Source organism: Puntigrus tetrazona, chromosome 7, assembly GCF_018831695.1.
Source record: "Puntigrus tetrazona isolate hp1 chromosome 7, ASM1883169v1, whole genome shotgun sequence".
NCBI classification, from domain to species: Eukaryota; Metazoa; Chordata; class Actinopteri; order Cypriniformes; family Cyprinidae; genus Puntigrus; species Puntigrus tetrazona.
In genome coordinates, this window is record NC_056705.1 from 19,683,238 (window position 1) to 19,705,301 (window position 22,064).

Consider the following 22,064-nt stretch of genomic DNA (forward strand, 5'->3'; position numbering starts at 1 on the left):
CCATTCTGATGCTTGGTTTGAAATGCAGCAGATCATCTTGACTACATGCTTAAATGCATTGAGTTGCTGCCATGTGATTGGCTGATTAGAAATTTGCGTTTACGAGCAGTTGGACAAGTATATATATATATATGTATAAATGTAAATAAAACATTCAATATCATCTTAAATCAGCTCTGGGTGAACTGAAAATGGGTTAAAGCTTTTTGCCCCAGATACAGTGGCTGTGATTATTTCTGAAATATGAACAGACACCTGGTTAGTTCTTGATTTAGAATCCTTACCTTTCCACAGATTGATTCAGGCTTGTCTGACCTTTATCACAGAGCAGTATGCCATTCAACTCAAACGGGTTATGTCCATCTTACATCGCTAGTTATTCAGCACAAGTGTAAAGGAGGGTCATGTCCAAATTCTTAAATATACTGTAAGAAAAAATATATACACATCAGCATGTTTTGTAATCAAGACAAAAGCCAAGGTTAACTCAATGCATTTTATTACATCTAAATGTCTCTACATAAACATGTAACATTCAATAGGTAAACAATTTCTTTCAATGCATGTAATAAATATTTTTTTTCACTTAGTACTTTATACAAACTGACATTGGTCTACTGTACAATATGTCTTCCACATCTTAAAAATCTTTTTTTTTTTCTCTTTTCGTAAAACATGCCACATAGACACAGAGTGGATGAAATTTAAGGCAGTGAGCATAGATGTTAGCTTACCGAAATGGAAAATTAAAAAAAAAACAAAAAAAACTTGGACTTTGACACCAAGTCCATTCATAACACAGTTCTGCATCTAAAATATATAAATTAGTTTGTTGTGAAGTTGAGGATTCAACTTTAACACATAAATGCACATCACTGGAACATCCAAGTTTGCACAATGTTTGCCTTACTTCAACAAAAACATGCACACGCGCTTTCATACGCACATTCACACACACACACACACACACACACACACACACACACACACACACACACACACACACACATCCCTTTATCAATCACAAACAAAAATCAACAAATGAATGAACACTTGAATTGTGTTTGTCTTTGAACATTGCCTGTGTATCCCTGGTAAAAAATCTTGTCAGTCACACAATGTCCTGAGACAGACACACCGAATCAAAAGACAAGAACTGTCCAGATGAGTCAATCATTAACACTAGAGATCTAATAAGTACTTAATTTGGTATTAAGGATTTTACAATAACATCATTGTATTTTTGTCTCCATCATATTTATCCCACTTAACCAATTTCTAACCAATCCTAGAGCCAAGAAAAAAAATCAACTGATAAAATAAGAAATGTAGGTTAAAAGGAGGTTTAGAGGTCGAAGGAAGCAACAAAATGCAATAGCTAGATTCTTTCACACGTCCCCAGCTTCAAATCCTATTAAGCTTTGAAAGGAGGTCTGGTCAACACACTGAGAAAGCCACATCTGCAAACACACACACACACACACACACACACACACTTAGATAGCCTGTGTCATTTAAGTTTATAAAAAAATATTTTTAAATAAACAATTTCCATTTTCTTTTTGAACACAGAATTGTTCCCCCAATCTTCTACTTTTGCAATAAACGCTTTGTGTTAATCCCAATCACCTGAAAGGACATCCAAATGTGGTTACTCAATAGGATTATTTGCTTATAAACACCAAGTCTGTAGATAAGAGCTCCATATCTGATGGTTAACATAGTGTAATACAGGCTAACTGAAGTACATAATAACAGGTCCAGTCTTTCATGCCCTAAACACACTCACAACAAGGCACACGTGACAAAACAGAAGAAATGATGAGTGGCTTTAGTTTTCCTGTACAGTGCCAAACACGGATGACCTTACAGATAACAACCGAACAGAGACATTCATGAAGCAAACATTACACGCCGACACCAAAGACATCATAACCTCACCATCTACGCCACTGCAGAACCTCCAAACAAATCATTCCTTCTGAAGAATTCAATAGGAGAGGGACGGAAGGAGAGGAGAAAAAAAAAAGAATAAACAATCAAGCATGGTAGCCACAAAAAAAAAAAGAGAGTAAATCCTTACTTTCCACTCGAAGTGTACATTTAAGTTCACTGAACTCACAAGCTCTCACTCTAGAAACTTCAACACTGAACAGTGTTCTTTTGGCATTGAGCAAGAAAATATGGATGCAAAACTGTTAGAGAATTACATTGTTTTAAAAACAGTCATGAATTACATTTCACATAAGAATCATGAGGTCAGATATTGGCAATCTGTAACAATGCTATTACTTCCAGTTGTTAACCTGAATGTAAAGGAATGCTTCTTAACGGCCCATTGAAATAAAGGAAGTGTTCATCAAAAGAATGATTTAGTCATCATTTACTCTCATGTTGATCTAAACCTTTACGACTTTCTTCTGTGCAACACAAAATAATGTTTTAATGGGGTCAAAAACAACACTGGACCCCCAACGACGGAGGAAAAATACTGAAAATATCTTGTTTTGCGTTTCGCAGAAGAATATACAATATGAGGGGTGCGTAAACGATGACAGAATGTTCATTTTTGGGTGAACGTTCCCTTTAAAAGCATTATATAAAATATCCTGCATGTTTACGGGAAATGTTGTGGACAGGTTTTGCTGGGAAGAGAAAAAGAACCAAGAATCCAGCAGACGGTCCGATCGCAGCCATTGTGCCCTGTGGAATCAGACAAAGTATAGACGATTACGCGATATGATGGGTAAAGGGTATAAAAAGCGTTCGTATCATGTTAAAGAGGTTGAGACACAGCTGTGAAGGAAAAAGAGCATCAGTTTCCCAAGAGATAAAACCCAAAGTAATTTTAGCAAGCCAGAGAGGGGAAAAAAAAACTCTTTCAAGTTTACATATACATTAGATAGCTAGATAGATAGGTATATACAAAAGTAAAACAAAAAATATATTTGTTCTCTGTACACGGCAACGATTATCATCGTTTACAAAAACACCCTTCAGTCATCCTGTATGTCCTGTTTTCCTCCCAATGTTTGGAAGTCTCTTCAGTCAGTTTCGGTTCTGTGTCAGTCTAACGAGATGACGTCTGGGATGGGACCATAGATGGCAGACGTGGGGGCCGATTCGGAGGTGGGTCGTGGGGCGGGTGGATGTCCGAGGCTTTCCCGCAGGCTGCTGGAGGACACCAGGCTGCTGCCGGTGCTGCTGCCGTTGACGTTAATGGGAGGGAGGTTGTTGCTTACGGGGGTAGAGGGAGGGTCCAGGAAGAGCTGGGACGAGCCGTATGGGAGGAAACGACTCAGGAGGAGGTCGTGATCTTCAGATGCTGACGCGGCTGCTGCCATCACCATGTTGTAGTGCTGGAGAGACGGCATATACAAAAAAAAAAAAAGTCAGGCAAACAAGACGGTCTAGTTTAGCTACATTAAGTTTAACAGCAAGGCCAAGAAAAGTTTGGATTGCTACCTGATGATTCTCTCCTTGTAAAAAAGGAAAAAAGTTGAGATCTGTAAAGAAACAGAGATAAATCAGCACAAACGTTAAAGCTTAAACAAGCCAATTTTCCACATTAAACAGGCTGCTAATGATGTTTGGGGGCCGTACCTGACAGGTCAGTGGGTGTAGAGTAGTAGTGGCGGTAGTCCTGAATGAGGGGAGGAGGTGGGGGAATGTAATTGGTGTCCACCTGAGGCATGCTGGGAGTTCGACTCACAGGAGACGCTTGTCTGTGGAGATTTAGTACCCTGTGAACACAGCAACAAACAAGCTAGCTTGAGTAAAACCTTTAGCAAACCCACACACGGAATGTTAAAGCTGAGCATTTTTAAGAAGCTAGTTTTACCGAAACGTACCCATTATCCATCTGAGGAGAGATGCTAGACAGCGAGGGGCAGCTTTTCTTCTGAGGGGGCTCTTCATCTTCCTCTTCTTCAGATGAGCTGTCGAGAGTCAAATCAATCACCTCTACTTTTTTGCTGTTGCCTCCGCTGTTGCCGTTTGTTTGAGAGTTCTGCTCCAACACTGTCGTACGACATCCACCTGATCAGACACACACATATACAGCAGACTATGAACCAGATCATTTCAGGGAGTACGTTTCTGTTTACATAAAATCGTGCAAGGCAGGGTGGGATGACATGTCTCAGGGGAAGGTTAATGTCACATTCGTTGTTTGCCACGACCGTCCAAATCAAGAAGCACTCAAGAAAAAATTCTCAAAATTAAAATGAAAAGCTACCATGAAAGCCACTTATCGGGTTTGAACAAACACTGATGAATAGTAAATTTTCATAATTTCTATACTAAGCGAGTAAACCATGAATCCATTTTAGAAAGCGTGTTTTGGGCTTGTCCTGGATCACTGTTACATCTATAAGGAGTGTTTATATTCAGACTGTTTTAGACTGGTTTTGGTAGGTATCGCTGCAGAGTATCCCGGTACCTGCATGAAGTCATAGACATAAACGGAGAGAAGTAGCTCCGGCTACAATGTTCCTCCGCAAGATGCAGGCACTTCTGTTTAGTAACAGGTTTATTGTCACTAGAGCGCCAAAAGTTAAGGACAGCAGGTTTGGAAAAAATTCTCAAGATGCCTTAGACCAATTGTCAGCTTTCAAGAATGCACCCAAACCCCTTCCTGCAGCAGTTCCTCAACGATATGAGGAGATGATCAGCAGTAAGCGGGACTCACCATCAATGCCATTGTATGAAGCCGACACCTCCTGCACTTCCTTTTTTGACCTCATGGGGGCCCAGCTGCCATCTTCTTTGAACTGGATTTCATCACAATCTAAACAGCTGTTCAGAATCTCCATAAACAACCTAAGGATGGACAGAGAAACAGGCAGGAAAAAGGAAAGGAAAAATACACAAAGGAGACATTAGAGAAGACAGAACTTGTGGATTCAGTGGATCATCCACTGTCTGGAAAACGTCATGCTAAATCAAAATTATATTAGAAACAAAAATGTGTGAGTTAATATTTTTATACAAGTATTTTGTACAACAACTATATATATATATATATATATATATATATATATATATATATATATATATATATATATATATATATATATATATATAGTAAATTATATGTGATGCTGGAGCACAAAAACAGCCATATTTTTTGAAAGTGAGATTTATACCTCAGCTAAAAGAAGATTTTCATTAATGTATGAAAAAAGACCATATATGGCAGAAATCATCTTTAAATTTGCACAAATTAAGTTCTTAGCAATTCATATTAGTAATCAAAGATTTAGTTTTGATATATTTACTGTAGGAAATATACAAAATGCCTCCATGAAACATGATCTTTACTTATATCATAATGATTTTGGCATAAAAGATAAATCAACAACTTTGACCCATACAATGTTTTGTTGGCTATTGCTAAAAATATGCTCGTGCTATGACTGATTTTGTGCTCCAGGATCACATATACATATATAACCAAAATATATAAACCAAATGTTTTTTTTATGTTGACTACTCTATGTATAGTTATTTTTTAAAAAAAAAATCACATAGGTTAGGATTGTAAAAACATTTTCCGTTATTGTTCTGTAATTGTTGTGCATACCCGTCAATGATGAGATGTTCATAGGGTGCTTTTTTATCACATACAGGACACACCCATGTGGGCTTCTTTTCATTCATCTGGATGTAGAGCGTAGCATCAAAACATTGCAGGTGTGAACACGTCAATGCCCGACACGGAATCATCAGCCGCATCTTTCCCAACTGGGTACCAAACAAAAGCATAGACAAGCATGAAGGAATTAACACACACACACACACACACACACACACACACACACACACACACACACACACACATGGAAAAAATCCAGACAAACTCAAACACATATACATAAACAGATGTTGGAGACGGACCAAAGAGTGAAAAGAGAAACATGAACAAAACTTACATAATCATGGCAACATACAACTGACATTAAACAGCCTAATTGTTTTAGACAGATTTATGAGTCATAATATATAAAACGCTCCGAATCTGATTTCTTTTGAGCTTAAAATATAAAAAAACATCAGCCTTTGCTTTGCGTGAATCTATACTTTGAAACATGAGAATCTTAAACTATGTTATAAAGCTCTTCTCATAGGGACTTTGTACGATCCTATAGCTGGTTGCAACAAACATTTCAAGTGAAAAAAAATAGAAACTTTAGTGATAATTAGTTTGGAATTGTAATAAAGAATTTTCTTAGCTTAAGAGATTTGTTGCAGCTGGTCCTAGGGCTTAAGCTAACAAAAAGACCAAAAATTGATTTGTGTGTGTGTGTGTGTGTGTGTGTGTGTGTGTGTGCTGTTGCATGTTTGTATTTTGCATGAGTGATTGGACAAATAAGATGCTTACCGGACATAGTAATGAAACTCTTAGGCTGGTGGTTGCAATTTCACTGTCAGGGTCTGCCGTTAACTTTTCCTTTACTGTAGGACATTAAAAAAAACACACATTAGCAGCAGAAAACAAATCAAAAAGATCTTTACAACTGCACTGCTATTAATGAAGGACTTTGAGTAACTAATGCAACTGAAGGAATAAAACAACAATATGATCACATTTAAGCTGACAATAATAAAGGAATATACATACACATATAACTATTAAGAAGTATGGCATTAGTAAGATTTTTTTATTTACATTAAATATTTTTGTAATATAAATAATGGTAATTTTCTATTCTGAAATTTCAACAAAGAATCCTGAAATATATTACAACTTCCACTAAATATTCAGGATCACATGCACAGTTGTTTTCAACATTAATAATAAGCAGAAATGTTTCTTGAGCACCAAATCAGCATATGCTATTTATTTTTGATAAAGCATGTCATACTAAAGACTGGAGTAATAAATTACTTTTTAATATACATTAAAATAGAAAATTGTTGCTGTTGTTAGCCTATTATTATTATTATTTTAAACTGTAATATTATTTCAGCCTGGATGCGGTAAATTAAAAGAAAAAAATTGTACAATCCCCAACATTGTGTGTATTTATTAAATGGGCTATCAATGAACAAATATGATATTCACAGCCATAATCTTCACCATTACACTTGAAAATATTTCTAAAACAGTTGTTTGTACTTCTCAAATCATGTGAATAAATATTAGTCATTCAGAATTTGGTTGAGGTGCCTCGGGCTGCTGTGCTGTAGCTTGTTTACAACACTGGCATCAGGGCATTCTTTTAGAATTAACAAGCCTCTTCAGACAGTTTGCTACACAAAATTCTGAAGTATCATTGAAATTTTGAAGAGCAGACAAGAAGAAAGAGCAATCCATGTAAAGCAGAACAGGGATGTTGCATTTATGCAACGTCTCTTTTAAGGAAAGTCCATTCACTCGACCGCCATATTTCCAACACAGCTCAAAAAGATGAAGCCCTATCCAAATGAATGGAAGGAATCTTGAAATCTCAAAAACGGCTCGCTGAACTTGCGACTAAATTACATATTCTAAAATGAACTGCCCCGTGAATGTCGTTTCTTAAGCTCAAATCATTACCAGTGTTTATTTTTCTGAAAAAAATGATTTTAGCCCTTGATTTCCGTCAGTGATTAGAGTGAAAGTATATTTACACAATCAAGGGCTACTTAGTCTTGATAGGTTTATGAAAAGGACTAATGGTTTAAGGTTTTAATTTAGATAAAATAATACACCAAATAATTATTAGATACCAACATATTCCATCTTTGCCGTAAGGAAGGAACAAGAGGACACCGATACTATTTCTATTTGAATTAAAAAAAGCAACAAAAAAAGCCATCTTCACTACCATCATTAGACGAGGCAATTATTACGATTTAAAATAACTGGTTAAATATATTTCAAAATCATTTTGTTTTTCAGGATTTATTTGAAATAGAAGTCTTTGGCAACAAAGTCTTTACTCGACTTTTAATTTAATGCATCCTTGCTGAATAAAATAACAGTAGTATAAATCAAAAGTGTAAATCTGCTATTCTAAAAGCCCATTGGAAATTCCTGTGGAAACCCATAGCTCAAAAATGACAATTTTCTCCAGGTTTTAGAGCGACAAACAGAGCAGCTTTATTTCTCCTGGGAGTGTGCATGCTTACTGAGTGCTCTAGAGTGATCTGGATTTCTGATGCCTTTGGCCCGTAGCCTCTGCAATAGCACTGTAGATGACAGTTGTTTGACCAGGTACACCGCCATAGAGTAACTCTGAAAACCAATCCAACAATAGATTCGTTACTAGAGACACACTCGCTTCCAAGCAACATTTCATTACATAGTAACATCTACATAAAACAGTATGCGGTCTATATACGTATTTTAATGTAAGTTAACGTGCTAAATAATTTATGTAATAATTCAACGTAACATCACAGTGAGACAATGCAATACTAATGCTAGGATATAACAGAGTGCAAAAACCTACTGCATAGAAGAAGCTTCTTCTAGGCATCATTTATTTATATTTTTAGGTCAGATCTTACATCATCGTTTTATCAGTGCCATATGAATAGGTTCTATAATAAAGAGCCCTTAAGATTCAGTGAGAAGGTACAGCTCATATAATTTTCACGACTCCTGAGCAAGAGTGAAAAATTTAAGGAATCTACCACAGAGCGCGCCAGGATTGCTCATTGCTTGCCGAGGCAAGTTATACGATAAGGAATGACATCATTCATGAAGCTGAATATTATATGTAAGTGCAGTGATGTATTATGCGCAAGAAGATGAATATGTTAGCTTATAAGATATAGGGATCTGTGGATTAGTAATGAACTCCTGTCTGCCTAGAGTAGTCTCAAAGTAAAACGGTCACTGTTTTTTTTTTTTTTTTCTTAATATGCATTAACTGCTAATGGACAAAAGCATTCATCCATCACAAATGCATTTCCAGAACATATCAAAAGTAGATGAGCATTCACAAAGATCACAGATTGTTTCACATAATGTATAAAAACTGCAGGGAAATACTTACGATTAGCAGAGACCACAACAAAGAAAATAGGCATAAAGCATTTAAATTGCTAATATGCAAATTAATTAATATCTGCTTGACTTCATATCCATCAATGCTCTGCAAAAAGTCTTTTGTTTTTCCGAAATGAGGGCATCTGCAAGAGCATTAATGTGACATTCTTTTTTTAGCTGTGCCTTAAAATGCCACTCTGAGAAAACACTAAAATACTACATACATGCTGACCTTTTCAAACAAACTGTATAAAACCAATGCTATAATTGGCCATCATGTGACTGCAAAATGACTGCAAGTATGGGAAGCTAAAAATAAATGTTTATTTCAATGTTGAGGCTTGCTTGATTTGTCTTATTAGACCACAAATTACTTTCTATCTTTTACCATAAAAGGTGAAAAAAACCTTACGTGTGTTCACGAATCAGTAGAGGGAGGGATCATTCTTAACTTACCCGTCCAATTTCCGAGGTCCAGGACACTACAATGGTGTTGGGGACAGTTGTGGACAGTCTGACCAATGAGGTAATGTTGATGGGTCTGCTGGGCCTCTTTGGTTCCACGCCATTTTTGGTAGGGGGCAGATATCCCTGGTGAAAAACAACAGGAACACAACAAATGATGAACTTGTGAGTTTTATTCAAATAAAAATATTTAAAATACAAAAAAAATTCAACAAACAGCGTTGTGAAAATATGCCAACAGTTCCTCGACCATGTTTCTCAGTTTAGAATGATGGATAGATGGACAAATGGACTGTAGTTTAACTTACTGGGAGATTACATGGTTTCCCGTTGACTTTAACGCAAAGATTAGGGGGGAAGTGGTCCTCCTGAGGGCAGCTTGTCTCTGATAGACAAAACCTGGTTTGAGCAGAAAACAGCAGTCTAGTGCTCTGAAGTTTCATACAGTATCATATTTATGCAAAACTTTCAATGTGCCAAATTGTGAATAACTTACCGTAACTGCACTTGCACTGTAAAGTCACATTTGTTCCCCGATATGTCCCTGTAAAGAGAGAAAACTACTAATTTGACATAATAAATGAGTCCAACACGACATCACACAATCACTGCCTTGTAGGCATCTCCTCTTTTTATTTTGGGATTTTGCTTTGTAACATCATTATATCATTTCTGAAGGAGAGAATAAAAAGCCTTACATTGAGCTGCTGACTTGTTGGACTTGCTGTGGCGTCAATGCAAATGCAAAACATGTTTCCTGAAACCTCTGACTGTTATCTGAAGCTGCAAAAAAAATCCAGAGAAGAAAAATAACTACACTAAAACAACCTTACATAAAACATACATTTTCATAGTTCACATTCAATGCTTACTGTGAAAAAAACCCAACAGAAGTATAAAAGTGCTGAGTGGAAATTTCATATAAGGTTTGTGAGCTCTGAAAAAGTTTAAATATGCAAAGTATTTCAACCAGTTCTAATTATTTAGATAAAAGTCTTTTTTAAGGTTTCATTCTCAATAGCAAAGCAAGATGCTTATCCTTATAATTCCACCCATATGTGAGGGGGCTACAATCAAAGCTCAAAGAGTAACGTTACAGTGTTCTCCCCCAACTCTGATCCACGTCCAGCTTAAATAACATCAATATTCCTTCAAAACAAACTTTTTCTGGGAATGCTCGTATTATTCCCACTCAGTTCATTTCCATTGTCATTGAAGAGAGGCTCAAGCTGTTTTTTTTTTCCAAAGGTTTGAAGACAAGATAAACAATATGTCAGAAACCATTATGGTTATAGGCGGCAGTCTAAAACGGTTGCTATGATAGAGTGCATGTTTGAAAACTTAATAAAGATTATGTGAGGATTGTTACTGATTGAAAACATTTGTTGTTGCGCTACCAGATTCAGCCTGCAACAGTTCGTGCACGTCTTAAGGGACTGTGCTGTTAATTACACTCAGTAACAATAAGAATGCTAAAATAACAGACTGCAAATCACAGGTCTGCAACTTTTTGATAAAGGTAAAATGCCAAGTCTGTTTAGAGATTAGAGAGCATTTGCTGGAATAGATGCTACACTGCTTGCCAATACATCCACAGACATGCTGCTGTGAGCATTAAGAAGTACTGCTGCTGCATATATAGCATATATGAAATGACCCCGTAGAACATCTATACCGGTGAAGCTGGGGAAGGTGGAGGACAAGTATTTGAATGTTGAGCAGCAAGCTTATTGTCTGCTGTCTTACAAAATGAGTTAGCACCTGTTGTAGGAGACCATTTGTTTTTTTCTGTGCGATTCATAGGCTAAAAATGATCAAACACAAAATAAACTAAGTTAAAGATGAATTTGGCTCATAGAATTTTTGCTTTTCCAAAGGTTTTACGGATTTGGAATAACACTGTTATTTTGAATTCCTTTGGCCACCAATTCATATAATGAAAATCTGGCATCCTGGCAGCCCTAAACCAGCTGAGGTTTCTGAGAGAACTGGTAAACACTAGAAAAGCTGATCATGTGACAAAGAAAGAAAGAAAACCTCTGCGAGTCAACTACTGTGCTGTTTTGCGCTCTTAAACGCAAACATAGATAAAGAACAATCTAACTAATGCAAGTGCTCTCATCCAGAGAAGGTTTCCCTAAAATAACATTCACTGCTACACACTGACACAAGCTCAGTACAGCCAAACATCATCACACCAGTAATTTAAATGTCTCTAAGCTCAGAGGTTCTGTTTTTCATGTCATGTAAAACTAACACAAGCCATACGCTCACAGCTCATTTCCCTCTTGATATCTCTTACTCAGCTGGAGTAATCATGCCTAGTGACACAACAGATATGTAATGTACTTAAAAATAACAAAACGAAGACAAATAGACAAATAGATGCAAAGCTTAACTTTGTTTTTATACAATGCTTCCACTCCTCTAATTTGATTGGCCAATTGATTGAAATTCGAACTGGAGACGCCTGTAGTGCAACAGCGCTGTGTGATGGATTGCTGCCCACAAGGCTATCAGCACCAACAAGTAGCTTCTTTTTTTGACGATAAGGCAAGGGAATGATAGTGAACCACACCGATAGATGGCAGCGCAGCATCTGACTATTCAAGTAAGAACGGCGATAGCTAAATGATTACTAAATGTACCTTCATTTACCACAGCACTCTTGCTTGTATAATATCTTCCTAACAGAAAGCTTGATTTGTTAATAGGATATCTGATTCGCATGTGGTTTCATGTTGTTATTTTGTCAAAGGTCATCATGTAAACACGTAAACATCTTCAATAATTACACAAAATGTTTTCATTTCCAGCTTCTTTGCGAAATTGTTTTTCCATGTTTTTAACGTTTTACTTTTCGACACTTGCTGCACGCTCTCCCCCTCCCGGCTGCTTTTATTCTTGATTCGTTTTATTTTCTCCGTTGCCTTCATTTGTCTTTTCCCTTCTCGTACACATACAATACATCATCCTGTTGACAGGTCTATTGACTTATTGACTCTATTTCATCAGCATACACCAAAAAGAGAGAGTGTTCTCTGAATGTGAGTGTATGAGGCATCGTTATGGAGCTAATTACTTTCCATTTAACTATGAATATTGACCAGGGCCGTGCTGATGAAAGGCCAAACAGGTGCCGCTAAACACCCACCTACCCATTTTCACAGACCGTACCTTACATTTCCTGCTTCCACAGGCTCTTTCTTTCCTGCTTTGCTTGTATTCAATCTGTCTCTTGTTCTCTCCTGCACCTTCATCAAATCTCTCGCTTTCCTTAACATGAAACAGCAGGGGTGCAATTAAACCTGGAAAATCGACTCGACGACACATAATTAGCCTGATCTCTATTCTCACAATCAACACTGGGGAGGTAAAAGATGAGAGAGCTAGAGACGATGGGTAGGGGGGAGACAGAGAAAATAACGGTGTTGAGATGGAGGGAAACAAAGGGAGATTGACAGGGAGAGGCGGACGGGGCATGAGAGAGAGAGAGAGAGAGAGAGAGAGAGAGAGAGAGAGAGAGAGAGAGAGAGAGAGAGAGAGAGAGAGAGAGAGAGAGAGAGAGAGAGAGAGAGAGAGAGAGAGAGAGAGAGAGAGAGAGAGAGAGAGAGAGAGAGAGAGAGAGAGAGAGAAGCACAAGTTCCCTCCCCCATGTCCAATCTAAAAATAGCACAGCAGTCTTTATCATCTGATTTGCTTCAACAGTTGGATGCAAAGTGGACGTGAAGGCCTGTGTGTTACAGTTTGCTTCTGACAAACCTTCTCGTTTATCTGCACACGCCTAATTAACACAGACATAAATCCTGCTCTGTAGCCATGTGCGAGGGCAACAGTATCTAAGAGTGTAGCTTTCTTGGCATCCGATTCTAATGTGAAGCCAAACCAAAAACCCAAAGACATGCATGAGTATTTATGTATCACAAAACGCTGTGCTTATTCTAATAAGTATTTTGTCATTGCTAAAGTTATTTGTTTGTAAATTTAGATTAGAATGGGCTAAATACGCATTCGGTTTTCACTTTCACACGAGGGTGTCGTGTGGATTAGACTCTTTATTGTGTTGACTCCACGGCTGGCTGTGTTTTGTGTGATTGATAGCGATGTCTCCGTGTTTCCATTCTTCAGAGAGGCTGGCTGAGTCATGATTCTGGATACTGAGTTAAGTAATAGTTAGACTGACACTCACTGCAGCTGCACAACTTTGTGTTCAGTTCGCGCAAAATCAAACCAAAATCTCATATCACAACATGAGTAATAATCCAGATAATCCAGTTCAGGAATGCACAAATATAAAAATTCCAATGAGATGGCAACGGAACTATTTAATTTGCTTTATTTTAATTTAGAAGCATGGATGTTCAATGAAATGCATATTTTCTGATCATTGCTGCATGATAGGTAGGTGAAGAAATTAATGCTCACATTTATCAGGGACGCATTAAAATTCAAAAGTGACAGGTATGACATTTATCTTTTTTTTTTTCAACATAGAGATGATAATAATAAATGTTTCAAGACATTCAATCAGCATACTAGAATGGTTTCTAAAGAATCATGCGACACTAGAGAGCGGGGTAATGGAAAGCGGGAACGAGCATCCCAGCACTGATTGCAAGAGCAATTAATATTACATGTATGTGTTTATTTTAGCAATGCTGCAGTCACTCATCAGCACATCAAACTGCATACTACTATTAGTATCTGTTTTATTTAGTCGCAAGCTTTATGGGAAGCCAAACACTTTGAAAACCATGCAAACCAACATCCACGAGACCCACATGACTGAAAGTGGATCTGTTTACATGCTCGACCCGCTAATAGCGCGCCTGAGATCAATTTAGGTATTCGTGTAAACACAGTCAGCAATGTTTGAAGCGAACATAAACAGACAGGACCACTAAAAAATAAAAATCCGACCACTTCAACCTATCACAGCTGATGCATGTCCATCTGGCCATAGAGAAAATAGCGTGATTAAAGACAATAGCGGAAGTAATACTCCTAGACTGAGCATTTTAGAAGACACAAACTGGCAACAAGGCACGAACTTGTGAGGGTATGACTGAACAAACTGCGCTGTAGCTTTAGTGTGCCCACACACATACACAGCCCCATACTAAGCCTCTGTAGATCATTCATCTTAATGAAAACACTAGGATACTCTAAACCCGACATACACGCCAATAAAAATTCCTCTCAGTCTTTCTGCAGAACACTAAGAGCGAAAGAGAAACACGAAGAAATGGAGAGACAAAGAGCGAAACAGAAAGAGAGACTGTGCACAGCTGTAACTAATACTGAATTATCTGCTAATCTGTTACCTTCTGTTTAAATGCGATCTTAGCTTCGGCAATGTTGTATTGTTTACAGTAATTAAAGTTCATTTCATTTTGAACTAAACTGAGAGACAAAACGTTTTCTAGTATCGAGCTGATAGGCCTCCACAGTCTAAATCGGTTTAACTAACTTCCTTTACAAAACTGTTCTGACATTGCTGAAATCGTCTATGATGCGGTCTGTATTCAGAAAAAAAGTATATACTGCATTGTTTGGTTCATAAGTGAAGGATGCTCAGTGCATTGCTCTCAATGTGTGGGAGTACATTCATGCTGTGAGCAGCAGAGAGACACAGCTCTGCTAATTAATAAAAGACACTGACATCCTTTTTATGACGGAAATACATCTAAAAAGGGTCCAAGTTCTTTAAATGCTCCTATATGCCAGCATGCCAGAAAATGATTGAGATAATGACTAATGTATGCATAGTGCACGAATAGCTCATATGAGAGCACAATAAGGATGATAATGTGATTATGACGAATAAATAAATACTCGCTTCCTGTGGCGTATGAGGCAGGGGGGCAATGCTATGTTGTTAGAGATAAATATGTTGTTCAAGCACAATGAGAATCACACACATGATCACATGAAGCACAAATAATCCAGGAAAAAAGTTTCCTTTCACATGGACCTTCTCATTGATTATGAGAACAAGTGTAACTCAATATAAAAAGCTAACAATTTAGTTTGTGAACATTTTGTGTGCTATACATGAAAAATGGCAGTAGCTTTCAGTATAACGCACTTTTCATTTTAAACGACTACATTCGTCATTCTTCGTGAACCGTAAAGATAATAATGTCACACCTGCGTTATACCCACGCTACTGTTTAAAAGTTTTTTGTTGTTTTTTTTTTAAACTTTTTTTTTATTCAGCAAGGACACATTAAATTGATCTGTTCTTCTGAACTTTCTATATCAATGATAATATTACGAAATGTTTCTGGAGCAAAATTGTACGTAAATTGAATACATTTTAGAATTATTATCAAAATGTTATTTTTTCATAAATGCAGCCTTGGTGAGCGAAAGAGATTTGTTTGTTGTTTTTGTTTAGCATATTACAAAAAAAAATGTGTAAACCCCAAAAATAGGAAGTGCATGTATGGTCAGAGAAAAGTGTCCATTGAGATAATAGTATTTCGAGAAAAAAAAAAAATAAATCACCAAAACATTTTCCAAAATTGGAAGTAGGATGGCGATGACTATTAGTTACATTTACCCTATTCACCTGTAGTGTCTCGCCTTAATTCTACCATTATCTGCCTCGAAGCAAAGGGAAATAAGAGAATCAAAACACAGACATGCTAAATAGACAAATCATCATACAAACATTTAGCTTGAAACAAAATTAGCTAAACTAAATAAAATGGTGTCTAACCATGCTAACACCAAACCTCCACATCTGTTCCAAGTGACTAATGAGCACACAGCTGTTAAAATGGTCTTAAGTACTTGCAATGAATGAGACTGAATGGCACTGGAATACAATCTACGTTTCCATGAAGCTCAATAAAAATTTGAATATGCACAAACCGATCAAACACATCATTGTTTTACCCAAACTGAAGGTATAGGCTTATTTAGTTAACGTTAATGACTAACCACATATCTAATATGTCTGCTTATCCATTCAAAACTGCTAATTTTACACTTAACTTTTTTACACAGCAAGTCTAATATATTGCTCTCTTTAAAAAGCCATACTGTCACGCTACTACTGCAGGGATTGAGTTGCATATCACCTTTCAAAACCTATACAACTGTGAAACAAACTGCGAAAAGTTTCAGTTGGTGTGTGATCCAAGCACGTATTTACGCCACTGAAAACACGACTCTGGAGTTATCCTTTTAAATGTATTGAGTTTGATTCAAAAATCAAATGCCAAATGCCTTTTAAAAAACAGGAAGTGAAAGAAAGCAAAAAAGGCTATATTAACAGTAACGTCGTATTGGGCATGAACAATTTAATTATAACCTAAAGCATTAAATTGAAAAGTTGTAAGAGCTTGAGTATAGCTACTTTGCCAAAGCTGAAATACACACAGTCAGAAACACACTATACACGTTCTTCCATCTTAAAGAAATCTCCAGAGCAGACATTTTCCTCTGACTTGAGATGTTTTATCACAACACACCCTGAAAAGTCTATCTATCAGCAGGCTGATATTTTATACATGAGCTGTGGGGTGGATGCATTTTTAGGGTGAAAGCTTAATAGGTTTGTGCATTTAAGAGTGAAGTAGATGAGTGTTTGTTTGCTGCAACAGAATCATGCCACTATATGCAGGCTGTTACTATAACCTGGTTCTAAAAATCTTTTTGCAGTGAGTGCTCTAGCACAGTCTGGAACTCATCTGAGTATGAGTATGCTTATCTTATGCAAGTATGCTGTTGTTCAGAACTTATTCCTGAGGAACAAAAGGAACAGTCGAAAAGTGCTGAAGTGAGCAACACTAGTGATTCAGCGAAAGAAAAGCTTAATGACTGTCACATGTCTTCTAGCAACTTTCACCTTAATTGAAGATTTATCGTTACAAATAGCTCTGAAACCAGAAGTTTTTATTCTTTTACACCACTTTTCAGAATAGTGGCAAGACATTCTTGAAACAAAGCTACCAAAGCAAATATACATCAAGGTGCAGTCTCAGCAGACGTTTGTGATGCTGGAAGAAAACCATTGTTGCATATTTAATGTCCCTTATTTGTCCTGAACAGTTGTGAAACGATGGACCTCAAAACCATATTTATTGTTTGGAAAGGGTTCAAATATGCAAAAGATGCTGAAAAACCAAATAAAAGAGCTGCGATCATGAAGATAACAATACAGTATTAAAAATCAAATGTCCGTAATCTTTTGAATGGGGTCATTTTAATGAATTCAACTATTTGTGGATTATTTTAAGTCTTTTTGAAATACAGGTCAGTACTAAATAAAAAATAACATGCATTTTACATGATCCTGCTTGTTTTGATAAACTAATTAACATTTTGCAGACACTGTAAAGCGTATGTAAAATTCAGACTACAACTGTAAATAGATACATTTTCACAAGTTAATTTTGGACTCTGGCTGTTAGGACCACTGCAATGTGTGCTCTAGAAAATTCTGTGCGAGTGTTCCAACGGTGTCTGGTGCCACAGTGTGTGTACTCATGATTTTAACACTGTATGCAAATGAGCGTGAGAGAGACGGTTTAGGAAAAGAGAGAGAGACTGTGGTTGGTTGTAGGGATTGGCAGTCTATTTGAACAACACTCCTCAGGCAAACGAACATGCTGATGCCAAACCAGCCAACACCATTAAAATGCTAATGTAGGGAAAAACGGGTCCGCTCATCTCTACGGCTGCCGTGCATCACACAGATCTACAGATACACGCTCTTCTAAAAATGTGTACAAACAAACACACTCACTGCTTAGAATCTCAGAAACTCACCGAGACTCGTGGGCTTAATGAGCTCGTCCAGTACGTCGTAGAAGGGCAGCCGTTGCAGTTTGACATCGGGGTGTACGGGGTGCAGGTTCGTGGGGAGGTGGGGCAGGCCCAGCTCGTGTTTGGGCCCGAGGAGAGAGATGGGGAGCAGAGGGGATGGGGGCGCTCCGTGCCCATCAAATCCCAACTGTGTGAGGCCGGGGGGCAAGGAGGCGGCGGCGGGGTGGACTCCAGGCAGGGCCAGTTCTGCTGGGGACACCAGTTTGGTGGGGAAGCGTCGTCTGTAGAGCTCTTTGATCTTCATCTGGACGGCAGGGCTGCAGCCGGCTTTGAGGAGGTGTAAGGCTTTAGTCAGGAGCTCGTGCTTTCGTCCATGTTTGTTTCTGCCCGCGTAGCCCAGAAGAACCTGCAGCTCTGACACCCGCAGGCTCATCACCATTTGCTATAGGAGAAGGAAAGAACGAGAGCGGTAGAAATTAACACGCACATTCTGAGCCAACTCCATGACAACATCACACTTCCAGCGCCAAACGCACTTCATTTGCATAGGCCAAACTGTTTACTGGGCAAACATGCATACACACACACACACACACACACACACACACACTCGCAGCTCAGACGCTGATACACACGTTTGAAGGCACACACTCAAATACAAACACATCTCTCACACACGCGCTTCCCTCAGGCTAGGATAGTTCAGTAATGGTCTAAGCTATGAAATATGCAGGAGCAGCCCCAAACACACACAAACACAACGGAAGTGTCACATTCCAAAGGCTTGAAAACGAGACGGAAAAACCAAACAGAAGAGGGCAAACAATGCAGAGCAAAGACGGGCAATGTACACACCAACATTCTTAATAATAAACCATTCTTCTCCAGGACAGCAAATGAACACATGCTGTCCAGTTTGATTGATGTGTTTCCTGGTAAGATTAAAGAGATGGTTCACCAAAAAAATTAACAATTTGGTCAATTTTCTGTATGTGTTCTTATGCGATCTTGCATCCTTGTGTTTTTGTAGTATGTTCGATTCCAATACTCAAGAACGCAAATACAGAGGGCATCCATGAAAGTTCCCAGAAGTGGTCTTAATATTGAAGATGCAGCAAGTGCAGACTTCATAAAAGAAAACTGTTAAAAACACTGTGGATAAACAGTATATGGAAGGTCAAAGAAATAGTTTGGTTGTTAGACCCCTATTGACTATGATCGCTATTAAACCCCTATATGACTGTTTGATTACCAGCATTCTTCAAAATATCTTCTTTCATGTTCATCATAAAAAGGAAGACTTATACAGGTTCAGAACGACATGAGGGTGAGCAAAATAACTGAATTATTTGAGGGGCCAACTATTCCTTTTTACTTCTAAACCTTCTGCTGCATGCATGCAAATGCATGACGGCTTGTAAAAGTAAATGTTGTTTTTAATTTTAAAAAAAGTGACAAAAACCACATAAAAAAAGCCTGCAGCACTTCTTAGTGCCAAATTATAAAGAATCTTTCCATTGACAGTGCACAATTTACAAATACTTACAATAACATAAAAAGATCCAAAATAATGTAAGTGTATGTTTTTAAATCGTATGAAGGCATCTATTACGTGCTATATAATGTGCAGTGGGTGCTGCTGTCCTGCTATTTAAAACGTGCTGGGATGGCCAGTTGAGTTAAAAATGTTCCCTTATCTGTCTATACAATGTCAGTCAATAGTGCCCAATGTTTTCAGACTTCACTGGCTTTCACAATATGCAGGTATCAAAATATGTCTCAAAATGTGTTTCAAACAAAAAAAGTTAGACAGGCTTGGGATGCCATGAGGGTGAGTGAATGATTAAGAATTCAGAATTAGAATTTTGAGTAGAACGATCCATTTAACCATTTAAACTCGGAACCTGCTATATTCATAAATAATGTTTCTTTGTATTCTTTCATTTGTAAATACGTACAGTTTATATTAACTTCTCCTTTGGACAAGATATTAGTTTAGAATTAACCAGATAATAAAAAAGCTAACAATGCACTGATTAACAACTCAATGCTGCAAACAAGAACAAATCAGAGCAGATGCTCTTACATCCAGGAGCCTGCCAGACATTCCTGAATAAAACACATGATGCATTTCTGCTTTAAAATGAGGAGAGGAGAGCAGAGAGGTTGGTTCAGGAAAAAAAAAAAGAGAGAATGACAGTGGGCATGAGAGAGAGAGAGAGAGAGAGAGAGAGAGAGAGAGAGAGAGAGAGAGAGAGAGAGAGAGAGAGAGAGAGAGAGAGAGAGAGAGAGAGATGGGGGAAGGGCAGAGACATGAGCTGCTCGGCTTCCAAAACAAATGAAATTGAACACACACACGCACACGCACGCACATACACATAGAGACGGCTCCAGTAAAAATACTCAGCAGGCATAATGCTGTTTGAAAGCAGAGTCTGCCGACAAAGGTGCCTTGACTGCAGCTTACAAGAAGTACTCTAATTTGCCCCTATAATGACCAATAGCAATCCAATCCATCATTAATTCACTTACTGATCCATCATATTTCAATAATTGTCTGAAAGAATGCAGAAATGACAATCAATAATTACGCTGTTCAGGTGAAGGGATGGAGAAATTCAAACTAAAAAGAGATGCAGACATTCATTTACGGACAAATCATTGGGTCTGGTGAACACACTCAGAACAAAGGGTAAAAAAGCAGGTGAAATATTGCAGACTAGTCAGGAACGTCTCACACAACAACACACTGACAGCACAGGATATTCACACAGCACTGGAGAGAGAGATGGATGTGTGTGTGTGTGTGTGTGTGTGTGTGCACGTGCACGAAACAGAATGAGAGATGTATGATTGAGCTTATGAGTCTGAACAGCTCGACTGAAAGCAGAAAAAAAGAGAAGGAGAGATGGAGGCTCCTGACCATGAGCACGCACACCGCATCTGTCAAATACTTCACATGTCTGTCAGTTCTCTCTCCGAGACACACTCGCTTTTTCACAGGGTGTCAAATAGTGGCTTGTTTTATCAATCAAATAATGAGAGTACTGAAAAAAAACAAAAAAAAATCAGGTTTAATCATAATAAAGGAGTTAGCCGTGGTTAAATTACATTCCAGGAATTGGATATCATAGGGTGTGAGGCACTGTGACGCACTGTGAAGCATTTTACAGAACCACACTGAACCTGAAACTGACGCGTACATAAACAGACAGCAGGACGTTTAACACATATATTTAACATTTTAATGTAGTTTGAACCGGAGGTCATGTGCGTACAAGCCCTGCCGTCACATCAGCTCAGACAATCCTCAGCATTGTTGGAAAAGTCCTGTATAGATGACATATAAGAACAAAGCTTTTAAAATGAGCATTTTGAGACACTTTTAAGACCCTCCATATAATTCAGCACCACTTGACAGTTCCAGTATTAAGCCTTGAAAATCGAGATAAAAACAAGCTTAAAATATAGTATTCGCCAAACAACTTTGTTTAAGCTCAAGAGTATACCTGCATGTTATGTTCAGATGAATGTTATTCCTCTGACTTTTCTCACTGAAGGCAACCGCCCACATACCTCCCTCCTACACTCAACCCCCTCTCCCTCATAACAGCCCAGAGGTTCCAATGTTTTATCCCAAAGCCATTTCTAACCAACTAATACAGCACAATTTCACACGCATCAAATCCCAGATGTCGGAAAGTAAAGGTCTTAGTTGCGCCGGTGTCAACGTCAGATACGGCCACCCTGCTGAGGTTTTCCTGCACGACACTGTGTCATACGAGTTTCAAAGTGGTTCAACAGCAACACCACTCTAAAACCCACAGAGAGGAGAAACGCA

At 38.0% G+C, this 22,064-nt stretch overlaps 1 protein-coding gene across 1 annotated transcript in view; it reads right to left on the reverse strand.

Annotated features, from left to right (window-relative positions):
• Positions 1-482: 482 nt before the first annotated feature.
• The window catches only part of pias1a (protein inhibitor of activated STAT, 1a), a 30,644-nt gene continuing 9,062 nt past the window's right edge, over positions 483-22,064 (reverse strand). The window contains exons 2-14 of the mRNA XM_043245267.1: positions 18,227-18,665; positions 10,144-10,228; positions 9,942-9,989; positions 9,754-9,844; positions 9,437-9,571; positions 8,116-8,221; positions 6,383-6,456; positions 5,585-5,745; positions 4,691-4,821; positions 3,852-4,038; positions 3,604-3,743; positions 3,466-3,506; positions 483-3,359 (exon numbers count right to left, since the gene is read on the reverse strand). Of these exons, the coding sequence (XP_043101202.1) occupies positions 3,066-3,359; positions 3,466-3,506; positions 3,604-3,743; positions 3,852-4,038; positions 4,691-4,821; positions 5,585-5,745; positions 6,383-6,456; positions 8,116-8,221; positions 9,437-9,571; positions 9,754-9,844; positions 9,942-9,989; positions 10,144-10,228; positions 18,227-18,665 (1,932 nt within the window). The 3' untranslated portion in view covers positions 483-3,065. The remainder of the gene's footprint in view (positions 3,360-3,465; positions 3,507-3,603; positions 3,744-3,851; positions 4,039-4,690; positions 4,822-5,584; positions 5,746-6,382; positions 6,457-8,115; positions 8,222-9,436; positions 9,572-9,753; positions 9,845-9,941; positions 9,990-10,143; positions 10,229-18,226; positions 18,666-22,064) is intronic.